This window comes from Prionailurus bengalensis, chromosome E3 (assembly GCF_016509475.1).
Source record: "Prionailurus bengalensis isolate Pbe53 chromosome E3, Fcat_Pben_1.1_paternal_pri, whole genome shotgun sequence".
Classification (NCBI taxonomy): Eukaryota; Metazoa; Chordata; class Mammalia; order Carnivora; family Felidae; genus Prionailurus; species Prionailurus bengalensis.
This window is the reverse complement of record NC_057357.1, coordinates 10421277-10440974: the sequence shown is the minus strand read 5'-3', so window position 1 is coordinate 10440974 and position 19698 is coordinate 10421277. Positions and strand designations below refer to the sequence as shown.

The 19698-nt window shown below is 52.2% G+C and overlaps 2 protein-coding genes across 6 annotated transcripts in view; one reads left to right on the top strand and one right to left on the bottom strand.

Moving 5' to 3' along the window:
• Window positions 1-3994: 3994 nt before the first annotated feature.
• On the top strand, window positions 3995-17230 carry NSUN5 (NOP2/Sun RNA methyltransferase 5). Of its 3 annotated transcripts, none has more exons than XM_043559840.1 (11): window positions 3995-4144; window positions 4239-4361; window positions 4831-5008; window positions 5110-5218; window positions 15338-15476; window positions 15559-15674; window positions 16032-16210; window positions 16395-16605; window positions 16679-16819; window positions 16911-17016; window positions 17107-17230. In XM_043559840.1, the coding sequence occupies exons 1-11, from the start codon at window positions 4052-4054 to the stop codon at window positions 17119-17121; spliced, it is 1410 nt and encodes a 469-aa protein (XP_043415775.1). In that variant the 5' UTR covers window positions 3995-4051; the 3' UTR covers window positions 17122-17230. The 3 variants fall into 3 exon arrangements, with proteins under 3 accessions (XP_043415775.1, XP_043415774.1, XP_043415777.1); XM_043559839.1 differs by having other exon boundaries at window positions 15535-15674; XM_043559842.1 differs by lacking the exons at window positions 16911-17016; window positions 17107-17230 and having other exon boundaries at window positions 4009-4144; window positions 15535-15674; window positions 16032-16170; window positions 16679-16794.
• The window catches only part of POM121C (POM121 transmembrane nucleoporin C), a 53807-nt gene continuing 51335 nt past the window's right edge, over window positions 17227-19698 (bottom strand). For all 3 annotated transcript variants that reach the window (XM_043559838.1, XM_043559837.1, XM_043559836.1), the window contains one exon: window positions 17227-19507. In XM_043559838.1, the coding sequence (XP_043415773.1) occupies window positions 19410-19507 (98 nt within the window). In that variant the 3' untranslated portion in view covers window positions 17227-19409. The remainder of the gene's footprint in view (window positions 19508-19698) is intronic.

The following is a 19698-nucleotide window of genomic DNA, read 5'->3' as shown; positions in this document are numbered from 1 at the left end:
CGAAAGATCCACCCAATATGGAGAAGGCAGAGGAAAGAGCAGTGAATTCTTTATGCGGAGTTGGCATTTTAGCTGAAAAAAAGTGGAATACAGGCAGAGGGGAAGAGCTTTTGGGGGTCTAGTCCACCGAGGGGTGCTGCGGCTGGAGCTGCACCTGGAGAGGGGGTGGAGGCCAGACCAGGGAGGGCCATTGATGCTACTTTAGTGCATATTAACTTTGTTCTGTAGCAATGACGGTGTGGAAGGGAGGGAGTCTGCCCCAGGAGGAAATACTAGACTGGCAGAAAGGAGGTCAGAGGATGGAACACCAAAACTTAAAGGAGCTGCTTAGACAAGGTTGCCAAGGAAACGTAGAAATGGTCAGAGAACTGGGGGTGGGGGTGTGTGTACCAGCAGCAAAGGTCACGGAAGCCAAAGCTTTCCAGCAAAGAAGGTGTGCCAACAGTGCCGTGAAACCCCAGCCTCAGCAGGAAAGGCCTGAGGAATATTAGGAGATTCTTGGTGGCCTTGGAGGAAGCCATCTCAGTGGACTAGGGTGGAAGCCAGACTGCAGGGAATTAAACAGCACGTGAGGAAGAAGTAAAGGCAATGACTGCTGATTCTTGTTTTAAGCAGCTTGATGGGGAAGGGAAGAAGAGAACTGGGTCACGAATTTGAGAGAAGGTGGGATTAAGGGAAGGCTTTTTTAGGATAGAGGAGACTTAAAACAGTGTTGGCCTACAGAAATAGAAGAGCCACAAGTGTAGATTTAAGCTTTCTAGTGGTCACATATTAAACATTAAAAGGCACAGGTCACCTGGCATCCAGATCTTGGCTCCTAATACCATTCTCCAGTGAAATGGAACCAGGGGTCCTTGGAGAAATGGCTGCTTCGAGGACTGGGGGAGGAAATACACAAGCTAAGCCATGAGTCTCCTAGTGCTAGGAATGCTCAAAACCAAACAACCGTGGGAAAAACCTCTGCAAAAATAGAGGACTGTCGCAGGGACATGGGAGCCAACTGAAAGCTCTCCCGGTGGCCAAAATGGGAAGAATTTGAGCAACAAAATCAAGTAGTACAGGTTTCCCTGCTATCAAAAAATAGAGTGGGGGCACCTGGGTGGCTCAGTTCAGTGGCTGACTTCAGCTCAGGCCATGATCTCATGGTTTGTGAGTTCCGGCTCACTGTGCTGACAGGCGGAGCCTGCTTGGGTTTCTCTCTCTGCCTCTCCCCTACTCTCTTGCACTCTCTCAAAATAAATAAAAAAGTAGAGAGTTTCTATGAAATTTCTCATTAACTGAAATGCAATAAAGTGAAGAAGCAATTACCATTAATTTATATGGAAACATTTTTTTAGTGTTTCCAGACCTAAAAAATTAACTGCTCTTAACCTTTTCTTACCTTAGGATACATTTTTTTTTTTTTTTTTGAGAGAGAGAGAGAGAGAGAGAGAGAGAGAGAGAGAGAGAGAGAACATGGGGGGGGAGGGGCGGAGGCAGAGGGGGGAGAGAATCTCAAGCAGGCTCCACACCCAGCGCAGAGCCTGATGCGGTCCGGATGCGGGTCTTGATTGACCTGAGCTGAAATCAAGAGTCGGACACTTAACCGACTGAGCCACCCAAGTGCCCCTATCTTAGGATACATCTTGCAAACACAGTCAATCAAGGCAAAGCACAGGTGCTCACAGACACAGTTCCAAGCTATGGAAGGTTGATGCTGAGATGTGTGGAGATATTGGGGAAGGAACTTGGTGGGATCACTCTGACTGCTTGGGGTACTCACTGCCTCTACCAGGGCTCGCAGCAAAACCAACCCCTGATGCTATTTTTACTTCTCCCCTTTTTCCATAAAAGTGAAAATCCTCTTAGGATTTCTTTCAATTAACGAAAACAGGTACTGATGTAGGTCTTTTGTAAAAGTGAAGCAGTGTAATTAATGTAAACTTTCAAAACGGGGGTTACCTGTACTGGGTTACAACTCAAAGTATAATATCCATGAGTTCATGCTGATAAGTGATTAAATAAATCTGGAAGAAGAGACCATTCTGCAGAAAATTCCAAACAATTTCTGTAGTTATTCTGCCCTCAAGGACAGTATAACCCCCTACTGCTTAAGGGCAGGCTGTGCATAGTGACTTCTTTTTCAGAGGGAACAAGATAGAGAGGTTTACAGTGGAGAAACTTGAAAAACACGACCATAACCAGATGATCAAGGTTAACATCAGTGAATAAGGTCATGTTGATACTATATGCCCTTGATGAGATCTGATGAGGATGGCACTGGGAGTCTTCCTCCCCAGAACCCAGAACCCCAGTCTGATCATGAGAAAGAAAACCTCAGATAAATCCCAGTTGAGGGACATTCTACAAAACACCAGGGCTCCTCAAAACTATCAAGGTCATCAAAAACCAGGAAAGTCTGAGAAACTCACAGCCAAGAGTCGCCTTAAGGAGACATGATGACTGAATGTAATGTGGTGTCCTGGTATTTAAGCACAGAAAATGTACATTAGGTAAAAATTAAGGAAATCTGAGTCAACTATGGACTTTATCAATATTGTTGCACTTTTAACCACTCACCTGAAGGAGTGGGGTTGGGATTTAGGACGGGTCAACTCTGGCATAGCTGTCCACGTGTCCACATCAATTTGTGCTCAATTCATTCACTCTTTCACTTATTCAACAGATATATTAGGTCCTTATTGTGAGAAAAACACCGGTTTAGGAGGTAGGGATTGATAAATCAAACAGGATTTGCCCTCGTGGAGCCAGCTAGAGGATAAATCATAGCTACATATGGAACAGATGCTATGAAGAAAATAAAATAGATTATGTGATTTGATCGGGTTGGGGGAGTCCACTAAAAGATCACTTATTAACCAACCTAGAGGCACAGGACTGGGTTGAACTTTAAACAACTCAGCAATTTTAATGTAGAGTCAACCTTCTTGCAAAATGCTTGCCGACATGCTGCTGACAATACAGAGACTATACAGGCAGGAATATTCTGGTCCATGGAGGCCTACTTGAATGCTTGAGATACACACGCACTGGATCTGTTCACTCCATATGTACCACTAACCACATGTGGGCTTGGGACAGAGGCAAATACTGCAAAATCCCTGTTCTCCTAGAGTTCAGGCTGGGGACACTTTCCCGTAAATGAATGATTACAATGCCTGAAAAGCTAGCCATTTGGAAACAAAGAGCTCTTCCTCACATCATGTGCAAACTGAATTATAAATGGGTTAAAGATTTAAGTGTGAAGAAATGAAGCCACGATTTCTATATTATAAAGGTGTGAAGGGATTTCCAAGCATGACACCAGAGGCAGACACCATAAAAGTTTGTAAAAAGTGAAGACGTTTTTTATAGTTTTATAAATGTTGTCATAAACATTTACAGTTGTCCAAAACAACTATAAGCCACATTAAAGGCAAAAACAAACTGGAGGGGCGCCTGGGTGGCTCAGTCGGTTGAGCCGCAGGCTTCGGCTCAGGTCATGATCTCACGGTCCGTGAGTTCAAGCCCCGCGTCGGGCTCTGTGCTGACAGCTCGGAGCCTGAAGCCTGTTTTAGATTCTGTGTCTCCCTCTCTCTGACCCTCCCCCGTTCATGCTCTGTCTCTCTCTGTCTCAAAAATAAATAAACGTTAAAAAAATTAAAAAAAAAACTGGAAAAAATAACACCTAAGACGAGCTATATATGGTCAATATAGAAAGGACACTAAGGGATGCTGTAAGAGTGACCAAAAGACATTAGCATGTTACCATAACAGATTACGAAGGACCAATAAGCACAGGAAAATAGTCAACCTCAGGGAAGTTAAAACAGCAGCAAAATTCCATTGTCTATGAGATTGGCAAAGATTTGTTAGGAAAAAAGCGAAGAGCTACGAAACAGGGAAACGCACTCCCAGGGTTCGGCCGCAAACACGCCCGAGAGCCTCGGAAGAGCTCTGGGGCTTCCGGGTCGGAACCTCCGTGCCCTTTGACTCCGGAAGTGCAGGCAGACAGGGCGGTGCAGAGGCGGGTACGCTTCGCGACAGAGCCGTAAAGGCGCGGGAGCAGAGCATGGCGCTCTACGCGACGGCAGCGTCCGTGCTGGCGGGCGTGGAGAGCCGGCGGGGTTCCATCAAGGGGCTGGTGTATGCCAGCAGCTTCCAGGTAGCGGGGTTCGGGGTTCGGGCCGGCGAGGGGCGGGAGGGGAGCCCGGGCGGGGGGCCCCTGCCTCAGCCGGTGTCCTCTCGGCCACGAGCAGAACGTGAAGCAGCTGTACGCGCTGGTGTGCGAGACCCAGCGCTACTCCTCCGTGCTGGACGCCGTGATCACCAGCGCCGGCCTCCTCCGCGCCGAGAAGAAGCTGCGGCCGCACCTGGCCAAGGTAGCGGGGCCGGGGGGCGGGGTGGGGCTGGGCTGTGAGCCCCCTCCGGACCTGGTCGCCGCGCGGTACCGTCCACGGTGTGACTTCGGCAAGTCGCCCCTCTGAAATGAGGATGAGCACTCTTTAGCCGGGTTATTTGAGGTGGGATGACAGTGCTTTAACTTCGAGCCGAGTGGAAGATGAAATAAGGACGAAAGTGCAAAGTAGCCCTGGCAGGGACACTGGCCGAAACACATGGATGATGCTGACAAGGAGGAAGGTTGGGATCCAGAGCCCTGGGCTGAGCAGCCCTGGGGACAGGTTTCGGGACAGGGCTCAGCCGTAAAGCCGTTGTGATCCTGGGCGGGACACCTCACTTTCATCTGTTGCTGTCTGGATAGGCGATTGGTTCAGCGCTTGCGGTTCCAACACTATGGAGTTCCAAGACATTCACGTTTAAGGCTTTTTCTCTTTCTTTCCTCATCCCCAGGTACTAGTGTATGAGTTGTTGCTGGGAAAGGGCTTTAAAGGTGGCAGTGGGGGCCGATGGAAACCTTTACTGGACCGGCACCAGGCAAGGCTGAAGGCTGAGTTGGCCCGGCTCAAGGTTCATCGAGGTGTGAGCAAGAACGAGGACCTGTTGCAGGTGGAATCCAAGCCTGGCCCAGGTGAGCTTTCTCCCAGGAAGGAGTTGTGTGGAGGAGGGTAGCTCGCAGGCCTTGGGAAGAGAGGCCTCGATCCTGCCCGCTCACTGCTGATTGCTTCCCAGCCTCTCAGGTGCCTCGGTTTGTGCGGGTGAACACTCTGAAGACCTGTTGTGATGATGCGGTTGATTACTTCAAGAGACAAGGTTTCTCCTACCAGGGCCGGGCTTCCAGGTGAGCTGAGAACCCCGCCTGGCTGCCCTCCTCCAGGGGAGGTGCCCGGGGGGCACTGGGAAACAGGGATCCGTTTCTTGGACTTTTCCGGCAGTTGCTTCCTCTCCTTCCAAGGCCTGTCTTCCTCTGTCCCTTAAACATGGATTCTTGTGGTTCTCTCCTATGTTCTTCTAATGCATCCCTCAATTTCTCGAACTCTTAATTCCTGCTTCTCGCCTGATGATTTGTGTCTCGCAGTCTAGACTTCTCTCAGTATTGCTACCCTCGGGGTCATATGAGTGGTAAACAGACCCCACAGTCACAGTGTGTGTCATACTAAATTCATCTCCCCTCTGAACTTTGCACCTTCTTCGTTTTACATTGCTAAATCCTGTTTATTCAAAATTCAAGATTTAAGAGAAATCCTTCCAAAGCAACATGCTTAAACACATGGCTGTTGGTTTATTTTGCAGTGTCCCCGCCCCCTTATAATTGACATAACATTAGTTTCAGATAGATGGCTAATGACTTTGTATGTATGTACACTGCGAAAGAATTGCTACAAGAAATCTAGTTAACATTTGTTACCGCACAGTTACAGAAAGTTTTTCTTGTGATGAGAACTTTTAAGATCTCTTAGCATCTTTTAAATATGCAAGAGTGTATTTTTCTTAGTCACCATGCTGTATATTAGATCCCCAAGACTTCAAGTAGAAACTTGTACCTTTTGACTGTCTCTACCCCTTTTGCACACATGCCCCCCCACCCGTCTGCAGTCACAAATCTGTTCTCTGTATTTATGAGTTGGTTGGTTGGTTTTGGTTTTGGTTTTGGTTTTTTTAAAAAGAGAGTCCACCCAATAGAACATACAGTGTTTGTCTTTCTGTTTGATTTGTTTCACTTAGCATAATACTTTCAAGGTCCATCCGTGTGGTCACAAATAGCAAGATTTTATTCTTTTAGAGGGAACTGAATAATATTCCTATGTGTGTGTGTACACAGGTGTAGGTACACACATACACGTATATATAGTTACATATTTTTTTTTTGCTCATCTCTTAGTTGACACGTCGACCACATCTTGGCTGTTATAGATAGTACTGCAGTAAACAGGGTCCAGATATCTTTCTGAAGTAGTGTTTCCATTTTCTTTGGACAAATCCCTAGAAATGGGATTGCTGGATCATATGGTAGTTCTATTTTTAATTTTTTTGATGAGCCTCCATACTGTTTTTCCACAGCGGCTGCACCAGTTAACATTTCCTCTAACAGTGCACGAGGACTCCCCTCTCTCCACATCCTCACCAACCCTCGTTATTTCTTTTGGGGAATAGCCGTTCTCACAGGTGTGAGGTGATGTTTCATTGTGGCTTTCATTTCCATTTCCCCCGATGACTAGTGATGTTCAGCACCTTTTCGTGTACTTTTTGGCCATCTGTTTGTCTTTGGACAACTGTTTAGATTCCTTACGTGTGTTTTAATCCCACCGCCCCCTTTTTTCATTAACTGTTGAGTTAGTGTTCTTTACATATTTTAGGTATTAACTCCTTATCCAGATATGTGATTTGCAGATATTTTCTTCCATGCGGTAGGTTGCTTTTTCATTTTGTTGATGGTTTCCTGTGCCCTACAGAACTTCTTAGTTTGGCATAGTTCACCTGTTTATTTTTGCTTTTGCTTTTTGTTAGGAGTTGGATCCAAAAAATCAAAAAAACCAAGACAGATGTCAGGGAGCTTACCACCCATGTTTTCTTCCAGGGGTGTTCTGCTTCCAGGGCTCACGTTTAGGTCTTTCATCCATTTTGAGTTAGTTTCTGTGTCTCCTGTAAAGTAGGGGTCCCGTTTCATTCTTTTGCGTGTGGCTTCAGTCTTCCCAACACCATTATTGAAGAGACTTTTTTTTTTTCCCCTGCTGTATATTCTTGGCTTCTCCATCATAAATTGATCATTTAAGTATGGGTTTATTTCTAGGCTCTCTGTTTTGTCCCATTGATCTGTGTGTCTGATTTTATGCCAATGCCATACTGTCTTGATTTCTATACCTTTGTAATATAGTTTGAAATCAGGGAGTGTGGTATCTCCAGCTTTGTTCTTCTTTCTCAAGATTGCTTTGGCTCTTCAGGGTCTTTTGTGGTTCTACATTTTAGGATTGTTCTATCTGTAAACAATTCTATCGGAATTGATAGAGATCACATTGAACTTGTAGATTGCTTTGCTTGTAGTATGGACATTTTAGCATTATTCTTCCAGTCCATGAGAATGGACTATCTTTTCATTTGTTTGTATCATCTTTAGTTTCTTTCATCAGTATCTTAGAGGTTTTTTGTTTGTTTGTTTTTTCAAGAATAGGTAATTTTGTTTTATTATTACTATTACCATTATTTTTTAGTGTTTATTTTTGAGAGAGAGAGACAGCATGAGCAGGGAGGGGCAGAGAGAGAGAGAGAGAGAGGGAGACACAGAATCTGAAGCAGGCTCCAGACCCTGAGCTGTCAGCACAGAGCCTGATGTAGGGCTCTAACTCATGAACCATGAGAACCTGAACCAAAGTCAGATGCTTAACTAACTGAGACACCCAGGCACCCCACTATCTTATAGTTTTAAGAGTACAGGACTTTCACCTCTGAATTTTTTTGGATACAAGTGTAAATGGGATTGTTAATTTCTTTTTCAAGATAATGTTGGTTTGCAACCTCGTTGGGAGCTTCCCAGATATAATCTGAAACCAGCCCCCAACCACAGAGGGCAGGGCCAGAGAGGGAATGAAAAAAGAGGCAGGCTGCTCCAGATTGATAGGTGGCAGGTTTAATAAGCAAGGGAACTTCTATACGAGGCTTGTCTTGGGTAACTGGAAGGCAAGTACATCTTTGCCCCCACCTGCCAGAATCTTGAAAGTTTATTGAGAGGCCTTAATTGGGTTCAGTCACATACAGGCCCCACGTTGGAGATATTGTAGGTTCAGGTCCAGAACACTGCAATAAAGCAAGTGGAATGAATTTTTTGGTTTCCCACTGCCTATGAAAGTTATGTTTCTACTATACTGTGATCTCGTATGTGTATAGAGCATCATGTCTAAAAAAAAAAAAAAAAAAAAAAAACAAAACTGTATTTTAAAAATACTTTATTGCTAAAAAAATGCTGAGCATCACTTGAGTTTTTGGTGAGTCAGAATCACTAATCAGAGATGACCATAATTAATAATGAAGAAGTTTAAAATATTGTGACAATTCCAAAAACATGACCCAGAGACAAGAAGTGAGCAGACAGCGTTGGAAAAATGGCGCCTTCAGTTTGTAAAAAATGCACTTATCTGTGAAGCACAAAATGCAATGAAATGAGGTATACCCGTATACTGTCCATATGGTCTCAACACCATGACCCTGTCTCAAGGCTTTGTCCTTGGAGCATCCTCTGGTGGAGAAGGCGAGTGGGAATGCCCATCCCAAGGATAGGGAAAGAGGGGAGGAGCCTCTGATTGCCGGGGTCCAGCTCACAAGTCAACTGGTAGTCATGTCCTTTCAGTGACCTCCCTCCACACTAACCCCTGTGACAAGCTCTTAAAATCCTACGTGACTGTTTTCCTCAGTGTGCCCTGAGCGGTCAGTGAGGGTCTCACAAGCACGGAGATAGCTCCTTTGGTAGCTGGCTGGCTGCCCTGGAGGCAGAAGCCACAGCAACGGTACAGGCACGTGCAGAAGAAAACAGATGAAGGCAGACATTCCCCAAATCAGTGATAACTTCTTCCTCCAAGAACCCCAGGATCCAAACCATTGATTTCTTAAAATCCTCTAGGCTGGAGGTCAGATCACTCAGGGCATTTACTTGTGTCCTTAGATGATTTTAGTAAAGATGGTACTTTAGTGGATTCATCAGATACAAACATAGAACATTCTGTTTGGATAATGGCACAGGTGCTTCCTTGTGAGGCAGTAATAATTTCCAAGGCCATCCTGTTTTGGAGGGCAGCTTTTGTTATTAGAGACATTTCAGTGTTCTGTAAGGACCGGCTTTACTGGCTGCCATTCACAGTGGGCTGGGTGAATTTCATAAGGGCTTCTGTATGTGCTAGAATGTCCTCCAGTTTCACGGAAGGAACAGAGGCACCATCCAAATGATCATATCCTCACAGACGACAGACTGTGCCCATCTGGCCTCGAGGAGAGGGAGGTTGGCAGCTTTAGTTTCTTGACCAGGTTGACCACAGCATGAGTGTTGGCGCGGGGGGGGGGAGGCGGTGCTGTCCGCCATGAGGAGATGGGACTGGGGGGTGCATGTGCCAGACCGGGACCCCCACCTCCGACCCTCTTCCAGGAACGCGTGTGCCATTCCAGGTGGGGTGCCGTTCTGCAGGTGCAGCTTGCCGCAAGGCAGCGGGATCCTGGGGGAGACGGGTAGCTCCCCACCTAGGTGTGGGACATCCCAGCGTGTGTGTCAGTGGGCGACTCCTTTCCCAGGCGTGGTGGAGCCTGGCGTGCTCAGTGGCCGCACATTGCTCCACGGTAAGGGGGCGGCAGCTGTTTGCTTTATGGTGTTGGGTGTCTCGGCAGGGTCCCCGGTCTGGCATATGGGGCAGCAGGCCCTACCGGTGGATTGTCCGGACGTACTAACGGCAGGGACGGTGCCTAGTCCACCCAGCCAAGGTGGTTTTCTGTTAGTGATGTAATCTGCTTGTTACAACATCCCTTTTCCCGGGGCGCCTGGCTGGCTCAGTTGGTTAAGTGTCGGACTTCGGCTCAGGTCATGATCTCACAGCGTGTGAGTTCAAGCCCCGTGTCGGGCTCTGTGCTGACAGCTCGGAGCCTGGAGCCTGCTTCGGATTCTGTGTCTCCCTCTCTCTCTGCCCCTCCCCTGCTCATGCTCTGTCTCTGTCTCAGAAATAAATAAAAACGTTAAAAAAAAAAAAAGTTAAACATCTCTTTTTCCTGACTGCCGGTCCTGCTGCTTGCAGGGTGTGTGGGTGAAGGATGCTCCATTCAGTATCATGTTCTTCTGCCCGGTCTTGCACGTCACGGCCTTTCAAACGTGACCCCCAGTCACTGGTCGATGAGGATGTCTCTCCACGGTCTTTTTCAGTCTCCCAACGGTGGCGGCCCAGTTGGTGCGGCGGCCAGGAAAGCTCAGGTTGGGCCAGATGTGATAACCACGCAAACCGAGTCGCAGTTAGAACCCTCGCTTGGAGGGAGGGGCCGGTCCAGTCAGTTTGCCAATTCCTTACGGGTTGGGAGCTCAGGAGGATGGCCGCAGGCACCTTTGGCAGTTGCCTCGGGCGTTATTTAGAACACACAGGTCGTGTTACCGGGTGAACCAAGTCAAGTCACCACGTCTGCGGGGCAATCTGGCTTCCTCGGCAGCAGGCCGCCCCGCCAGGGGGCGATGGTGGGTCGGCTTCCTCCGCGCCTAGTCCGCGTTGCATTGCTAGGGCTCGTACCTGAGCTAGGGCATTAGTTTCTTGACCGCCAGGGGGCGTCAGTGCCTTCGGAGCCGGGGTGTGGAGACCGGTGAGGCCTGCCTTGGGCTCCTGCAGGGGAACCACGGGTCTTGTCATATGCCCTGACCGCACAGGGGCTTATTCACCATCCTCTGTCCGAGCCGCGGGACCAGTGCCCTTGGCGCAGCCTGCTGCCCGTGCGGAGGGTTAAGGGCCAGGGCTCTGAGAGATCACCAGTCAGAACGCTCTCTGTGCTGTTTCTTCCTGAGAGGCTCTGCCTGGAGCAGCGTGGGGCACACTGCTAGAAGCTGTTGCCCCCTGCCCAGGGGGACGGGGCGGAATGCGTGGCTTCTGTCTCCTTCCAGAGCCGAGACCCAAATTCCAGGGGCACCCTTCCCGTCTGTTGTCTCTGCCACAGCGCCTGCCCCACACCTTCCAGAGTCACAGACACCTTGAACTCCAGTGGCAGCCCTGCTTGGGGGACGCCCAGGGCTTTCATCTGTCCCACTGGTATTTTTGCCTTTTCATAGGTGGCCCGCTCTCTGATCCCTGCTCGCACATGTGCACTTTCTTTACCGGGCGGTATAGAGGACCCGGCACTGTGCCAGGTAGGGAATAAGAGGCCTCCAGGCTCCAAAAACCCCTGCAGAGGCTCACACACATCTTCCACGTTCTTAGGGGCTGGATAAGTGTGCCTTCTGGCAATCACGGCGTCTGTGACAAGGCGGGTCTTACCTGACCAAACGATTCCCAAAACCTTGGGGCAGTGTCTGGGCCTGGAATGTTCCGTGGGCTCACTGCCCAGCCTCTCTCAGATCTCCAGCAAAGCCTGCAGGATGTCCTGCGAGAGAGAGGCAGGTCTGCACATGTGACCATTATCGCGTTAATGTGGAGGGCCCATCTTACAGGTCTCTGGCTGCCATGCCATGACATGGTGGGGTTGTGCAGGTGACCTTGGGGGAGCACTTGAAAGGTCCAACATTGGGGCACCTGGATGGCTCAGTCAGTTAAGTGTCCAACTCTTGATATTGGCTCAGGTCGTGATCTCACGCTTTGTGAGGTCCTGGTTGTCACCCACCAGGAGCCTTCTGGCTCTTCTGTCTGCCCTGCTAGGCTGTTGGAAGGACTATGTGCAGGGCGCACAGTGCCCACTCGGCACAGATCTTAGGTGGTTCTTCCGGTCTCCCTGTGCGGCTTGTGTTGTTGGACAGTCACTCTTCGTGGGGGTAACAGGTTTACAGGTTCCCAGCTGCGTTTCCCCTCAGCACCAGCGTGAATTCACCGTAAGAGGCTTGCAGAGTTCAGCCCTGTGGGATGTCTGTGCCCGGTGTGTTCCCTCGTACTGGAGAGAGAGAAACCCCATATTCGCGGGCAGGGGCAGAACACCCAGCTTGCAGTGTCAAGGGACTTTCTTGACCGGAATTGTTTTTCGGGTTTTAAGGCTTTCCACGGGCTGACCTCTCTGTTCAGGTGGGGTCCCTGCAGCGATGCGGTCAGATCACATTTGCTTCCAGGTTACTTACTCCAGACCCTTCGTGGCCCATTGGGATAGCCTTTTTGGCTTTCTGAGCTCCCTCTCAGGCCCGGCTCTTCCCCACGACCCACACTCGTCCCCGGGACCACTCCGCTTCCCCTAGATCAGCAGCACGTTGTCCAGCATCCATTCTAAGCGTTTTGTGGCACAAGTGGGCTCAGCGTGGACACCAGCATCCCGTCCCGGGGCTGGGGGTGGACTGGAGATCGTGTCGGCTTTCTTCCCTGCCATCATGTGGCCTGATCAGAGCCTTCAAAGACAGGTGCAGATGGCCCATCTCGCTCCCAGCCCCCCTGAGAATTTGTTATATCTCCTCTCTAGATTCCCAGGGTCCCACAAGCCCGGGGAGGTCCCCCTCACAGGGCCAAGCCTCCCCACGGGCTAGAGTAATCCGGTGTCTAAGGAAGGAAGTAGCGCCAGGCAGCCCCGACTGGAGGGCATCTCCACCTCGTGCGTGGTCAGGGAAAAGCCACTGCCCCGTGGCCACACCAGCTGCGCCTGGCTGCTTTCCCTGGCTTTTTGCTGGAGCTTGGCAGCTACGTCGGTGAGCTCGGCAGGAGCAGACTCTCATCAGGAGTGTCTCCTGAACCGGGGACTGCCCTGCTGGCTGGGGTTGCCGTGGCTGTTCTTGCTTTCCCTTGTACCAGGGGTCCGCCAGCCCCGGTGCTTCGTCTGTTTTGCTGTCCACCGCCACAGCGCCCTCCACGTCCTCACTTTCCCAGCCGTGGGATCCGTGTGGTTAAAGCGGCCCGCCCTTCCCTGGGCGGCCCCGTGCTCGATCCACAGGCCGACGTATGGGCCACGCCTCCCCACGCAGAGGTCGCCGGCCAACTGCGGACTTCCCCTGTGGACGCCTTTCCCAAGGCCCGTGTCTTTGGTCTCCAGGCTTGTTCATCCATTGTTGGTTTGCAGCCTTTGATCTGAAACTGGCCCCTGTATGCAGAGGGCAAGGAGAGACCAAAGGTTGGGTAGGTGGCAGGTTTTTTGTTTTGTGTTTTGTTTTGTTTTTTTTAATGTTTTAGTTTTTGAGAGCATAAACAGGGGAGGGGTGGAGAGAGAGGGGAGACAGAGGATCCAAAGTGTGCTGACGGGCTGACAGCATTGGGCCCGGTCCGGGGCTCGGACTCACGAACTGTGAGATCATGACCTGACCCAAAGTCAGAGGCTCAACTGACTGAGCCACCCAGGCGCCCCTAGGTGGCAGGTTTCATAAGCGAGGGAACATACACCTGCCTGCCAGAATCTTCAGTTTATACAGAGGCCTTAATGGGTTGTCTCATACCTTCCAGATGGTCTCAACACCGTATTACTCTCTCAAGGCTGTGTCCTCAGGCAGCCTCTGGGAGGGGCGAAGGCAAGCAGGATGCTCATCCCGGGGCAGGGGTGAGGAGCCTCTGACTGCCCGGGTCCTGCTCCCAACAGGTGGTCACATCTCTGTGACCTCCCCCAACAGATAGGTTGTCAGTGTGTAGAAACACAACAGATTTTTGCGTATGAATTTTGTATCCTGCACTTGACTGAACTCATTTATAAGTTCTAACAGTTTGGGGGCACCTGGGTGGCTCAGTTAAGCATCTGGCTCTTGATTTTGGCTCTGGTCATGATCTCACGGTTTTGTGGGTTTGAGCCCCCAGTCAGGCTCTGCACACTGACCTCGAGGAGCCTGCTTGGGATTCTCCTTCCCCTCTCTCTGCCCCTCCCCTGCTTATGCTCTGTCTCTCTCAAATACACTTAAAAAAAAAAAAAATTCTGACAAGTTTTTTTGGTTGGGAGTTTTTAGGGTTTTCTATACGTATCATCTGCAGATAGTGACCGTGTTACTTCTTCCTTTCCAACGTGGGCGCCTTTTTCTTCTTGATCTCGCCCAAATGCTCACCAGGCTTTGTTGAGTAACAGGGGTGAGAGTGGGCATCTCTGATCTTGATCTTAGAGGAAGGGCTTTCAGCTTTTCCCCACCGAGGATGTCAACTGTGGGCTTTTCACATACGGCCTTTATTGTGGCGAGGCGTGTGCCTTCTGCACCTGCTTTGCTGAGAGTGTTTTTATCCTCAGTGCATGTTGAGTTTTGTCAGATGAGCCGATCAGGATTTTTCTCCCTCCTGTTGTGAGTGCCGCGCAGCACGGGGATTGCTTTGTGGACCCTGAACCCATCCTTGCATCCCTGACCTTTGCCCCTTCTGCATTCCCTCTTAACCTGGCAGCTGACATCACCATCACGCAACCATTTGGTCAGGCCACGAACCCAGTCACCGGAAATGCTTCTCTTCTCGCCCTCGTCACTTACGCCCTTGCCTGAGGCATCTTTCTGCCCCCTCCCCCCATTCTGCCCGTGGTTTTCCGTCGTCTTTGGCAGAAGCAGCCCCTGACCTGGTCTCTCCGCCTCCAGACATGTCTTGTGGTCGGCCACAGAAAGATCTCCCCTGCCTAAACCGTCCTTGGCTCTCTCGTGCTGTGCCCACTGCTTCCGTTGCCCGCCACCGTTCCTGTGCACTCCCCGCTGCTCCCCTGCATTCCCATCCCCCTCATCCTGGGAAGCCGCCCCTGCGTCCGCCTTCCCCTTCTGTGGTAGACGGTCCTTCTGTCCTTCTGCCCGCAGCACGTGGTTGGGAGGCCGGGCGGTGCGCCAGGCAGTGGCTATTTGGGTTTGGCTTCCAGCTCTGCCCCTGTAGATGGCTTTCCGAACTGAGCATCATTGTCGGCCCGCTTCGCGAGGGTTTGGAACATGACGCTTCCGTCTCCGCTCCTCACGTTAAGAGACCCCTGCCCCTGAGCAGTCAGCTCGGTGCCCGCCTCCCCAGGAGTGACCTCTGTCCAAGTTAGGTGGTTTTTTTGTTTGTTTGAGAGAGAGAGTGAGCCCGTGTGCACATACACAGGGCAGGGGCAGAGAGAGACAGAATTCTAAGCATGCTTGGTGCTGGCAGCCTGACATGGGGCTTGAGCCCAGGAACCTCAAGATCCTGACCTGGGCCGAAGTCGAGTTGGACACTTAACTGACCGAGCCACCCAGGCGCCCCTCTGCTGCCCATTCGTATCAAATCGATCCTGTCCCTCGCTTCCTGGCGGTCTGGAGCATCTGTCGCGTGAATGAACAGTTCAAGTGAGGAAACATGTGAAACGGCCAGCCTGGCGCATAGCCCGGAGGAACTCAGACGTGCCGATGCTTCCTGTTCCCTGGCAGCCTCGAGGACCTCCGGGCCCTCAAAGGGAAGTGCTTTCTTCTGGATCCCTTGTTGCCAGAGCTGCTGGTGTTTCCAGCCCAGACGGATCTACACGACCACCCGCTGTACCAGGCCGGCCACCTCATTCTACAAGACAAGGTAGGGCAGGTGGGTGGGAAGGGGAGGACCGAGAGGGAGCCGGGCCTCTGTGCGCCAGCCCAGGGCCTGCTCTGCCTGCCAGGCCAGCTGTCTGCCGGCCGTGCTGCTGGCCCCGCCCCCCGGCTCCCATGTCATCGATGCCTGCGCTGCCCCAGGCAACAAGACCAGTCACTTGGCTGCTCTTCTCAAGAACCAGGGGTGAGTGCCATGGTCAGCCTGAGGGAGCTGGGGTCTGACCTTGTACTTGGAGGACGAGATGAGGAAAACTGTGACCCAGTGGGGGCTTGAGGGCCGAAAGGAGGATCTCCCTTTAAATATTCGCTTCTGGACCCAGAGCAGTTGGTGGCGGAGCCCGAAGCTCAGCTGCCCTCTGGGTGGCCGGTGCGAAGATAGGAATCCCTCAGCCCTTGGGGCAGAGTCTCCAGGTCAGGTCCCTCTAACCACTGTCCCTTCTCTTCTGTGTCCCTGTGAAGGGACATGTTCTCGTGTCAGAACTGTGGGCCCTGAGGTTCCCCGTGGATTCTCAGTTCACCCCGTCTCTCCCCTCTTCTCCAGCAAGATCTTTGCCTTTGACCTGGACGCTGGGCGGCTGGCGTCCATGGCTACCCTGCTGGCCCGGGCCGGGGTCTCGTGCTGCGAGCTGGCCGAGGAGGACTTCCTGGCGATACCGCCCTCCGACCAGCGCTACCGTCAGGTCCAGTACATCTTGCTGGATCCTTCTTGTAGCGGCTCTGGTGAGATGGGGACAGAGCCTGGCCGCGGGACCTGCAGACGCGGGGCAACCGTGTGGCGGAAGGGGCAGCGGTTCGCTTTGGCCTCGGTCTAATACTGGTGACCCTGGGCAGACGTTGTCCCCTGCAGTGCAGGGATCTCGGTGCGAAACGAGGCCCATCTGCAGCTGACAGGCTTTGTCCCTAGGTATGGCGACCAGACGGCTGGAGGAGCCCGGGGCGGGCACACCTAGCAAGGCACGCTTGCAGGCCCTGGCTGGGTTCCAGCGGCGAGCACTGTGCCACGCGCTCACTTTCCCCTCCCTGCAGCGTCTGGTCTACTCCACGTGCTCCCTCTGCCAAGAGGAGAATGAAGACGTGGTGCGGGACGCCCTGCAGCAGAACTCGGGGACCTTCAGGTAGTGGGGACCCGCCGGGGTCCTGGGGAAGGGGGCTGCTGTCTTTTACCCAGAAGTCTGTTCACCTCCACAGGCTAGTCCCCATCCTCCCCTCCTGGCCCCATCGTGGCCTCGGCACTTTTCCGGGGGCTGAATGCTGCCTCCGGGCCTCCCCTGAAACCACGCTCACCGGCGGCTTCTTTGTTGCCGTACTTGAACGGGTGGAGGTGCCAAGGTGAGTGGGGGGCAGGGCGGGGGGGGGGGGGGTGCTGCTTGGAAGACGCCGGAAGACCCGGGCACCTCTAACTTAGGTACTTTCCTTCTAGCTCAGTCTCCCGGGCCGAAGCACCGGCACCTCCACCCGAGGCCGCCCCGCGGAGGAAGAGACGGCGCAGAGCGGCGGCCCCTGGGGTGCCGCCCCGCACCGAGCAGGTCTGCAGAGCTGTGCCTTGGGCGGGGGGACCCCGCCGTCCCGCAGCTCAGCCGGCGGGTTTTAAGGTTCTTTTCTTTTTATTGCTTTAGGAAGGAAAGCGGTAGCTGGAGGGAGTGTGTGGACTTGCCTGTCCCCTGGGCCCCTCCCCGGGCCGTGTTCTTGCTCGTGACAGCTCTGCCCACGGAAATAAAAAGCAGGACATGGTCTACGATAGATCACAGTTTTTTTTTTATTCTTAATGACATAAGCAAGGAGAAAAATCTCACATTCATACTAAAAATTCCAACTAGCCTCACAGGAATTAAGTCTTTATTTGTAATGGAAAGTCCCAGCCTCCCGTTCCTGTCCAGTGCACGTACGTGTACACACACACACACACATACACACATACCCACACACACACACACTCAGGCCGCGCCGGGACACCCTCTTTGTGGGCTCCCAGGCCAAGTGTCCTGCCTGTGGACCTGAGGTAAACTAGCTCGGAACACTAACACTAACGAGGCTCTACCTTCCGGAAGGTATCGCTAGAAGCTTGGTTTCTAGACCCGTGCCCACCCCCCCACCCCCCCCCAATCCTAACAGGGACTCGGGACTCGAGGTCCAGGCCTCTGGGCGCCACACACAGGTAAATACTGTCTGCTCTTCCTGGGGGGTGGGAAGGAGCAGTCCCCTGCGTCACACTCAACCTCAGTCACGAGGGGGGAGGGGGGACAAGTCACATCTACGTCACATTATTTATAAAATAAGAATTATGGTTTATAGAATGTGTCCCGAAGGGGCTCTAGTCCCTCAGGAAAGCTGCCTGGGACAGTCTGAGCCTCTTGTCCACACAGGCATAACTTAACTATACAGCTAGTTCCTAGTCAATAGCATTTATACTTAACCACCTCAGTGAACCAAGCTTGAAGGAATTTAAAAGGCAATTTAGCTTAAATACAAAAATAAATTTTTATTTCGTTAAAAAATGTTTAAATATTTTTTTCTTTTAATTTAGACACACGCATTCATACTTCTCCCAAAGAGGATGGGCATTGGCAGCAAGGCTCTTGGGCCTGGGGTATGTGATCTGGGAACAGGGGAAGAACGGGACGGAGGGGAGGCTCTGCTGAAGGGGGGGGGGGGGGGGGGGGATGAATTTTGAAGCGTGGTTGGTTAATTTTGGTTTTCTAACATTCTGGGGAGGATCCAGCCCACGGTGGGGTCAGGTAGGCGGGAGGGAAACAGCAGAGGGAAGAGGACTTTGCTTCCCCCTCGGCCCCATCCTCTTGGGCTGCCAGCCCTTAAAGTCAAAACACCATTTGAAAATCCAGGAGTCAGCACGTGTAGCCATAAAGCGGTGCTACTTTCCACATTCAATTAGCGAGGCCCCAGAAACTTGAAACAGTTAAGTCCGGCACTACCAACATGCCGCCACTCATACAATTCAATTCTTCCTCCAAACTCGATTCAAAGAGCAATAGACGTGAGCATCAGACAGTAACACAGGACAAGGCTTTAAACATACAACCCCGGGGAGGAGGCGGACGAGCCCCACGGAGGCCAGCGGGGAAGGCGGGCAAGGAGGCAGCGGGGGACATCCTGCCCGCTCCCGGCGCTCCCCCCACTCCCCCGGAGCGAGGTAGCTCCCCTGCAGCTGCCAGGCTAACAGTCTTGAGCCACCGAGCTTTTAGGGGCCGAACTGGCAGAGGGTTGAGGACAAACATGGACTCAGACTTGGCAGGAGGAAGTGGACCAGCAGGAGCAGCCCCACTGGGGTCTCCAAGGCAAAGCTAGATTCAAGGTCCTTTAAAAAGGAGTAGAGCCTGCGGGGAACCAGGGAGGGACGAAGCAGCAAGAACTGGGGAAGCAGAGTCCCCTAACGGGACCCTAGGAGAACCGCTTTTTATAGGCAAGCCAAGCAAGGTAAAGCCGCGGGGCTGACCCACTTCCCCGACTCCCATCATCCACTGCACGGCGGCGGCACGTGTGGGTAGGGCCGTGCCTACGACCTGCCAGGCGAGAAGAGATGGCTCTGGGGGCAAGGCGGGAAGGGAGGCCGCCTGACCAAGCTCATACACCAGACTAGAGTCAGGGGAGGACGAGGACAGTATGTACAGATGTTTCTTCAGTTTTCTCCAGCCTCACCACGGAGCCATTCAAGTAAAGGGATCAGGCTCCTGCCCTGCGCACCCCAACCCCCCTCCCTCGAGAGGCCAGGGGCTTCTTCCTCAAGGAGCAGGAACCGGCCACCGGGGCTGCCACCGCCTCCCTGGTGGCGGAAGCCAGAGATCTGGGGTAGGTTGCTTTATGGAACTAGAAGGGTCAGAGGCTCTTCCTAGCAGGTGCTGAGGTCCAGATGTGGGCAAGGAGGGGGCTTGGTGGGGGGGGGGGTATGGAACGGGGACAAAGGCTATTTCTTGCGGGTGTGCTGCCTGCGGGCCTGCAGTCGCTGCCGAGCCCCCGGGGTCTTGGATCCTGCACCAATGGAAAATGAAGGGGCCGCCGATCCTGGAAAGATTCAACAAGGTCTCATCAGGGCAGCTGCTATCCGGGACACCTCCCTGGGTACCCTAATCTCTGGAAGGTTAGGCCGACAGAATCCGGTACTTAAACCGGGCTTCCCAAACAGTGGCAGCTGTGTGTGTGTGGGGGGGTGGTGGCTACTGAAAGTACAGAATCCCAGAACACCTGAGAGCGAG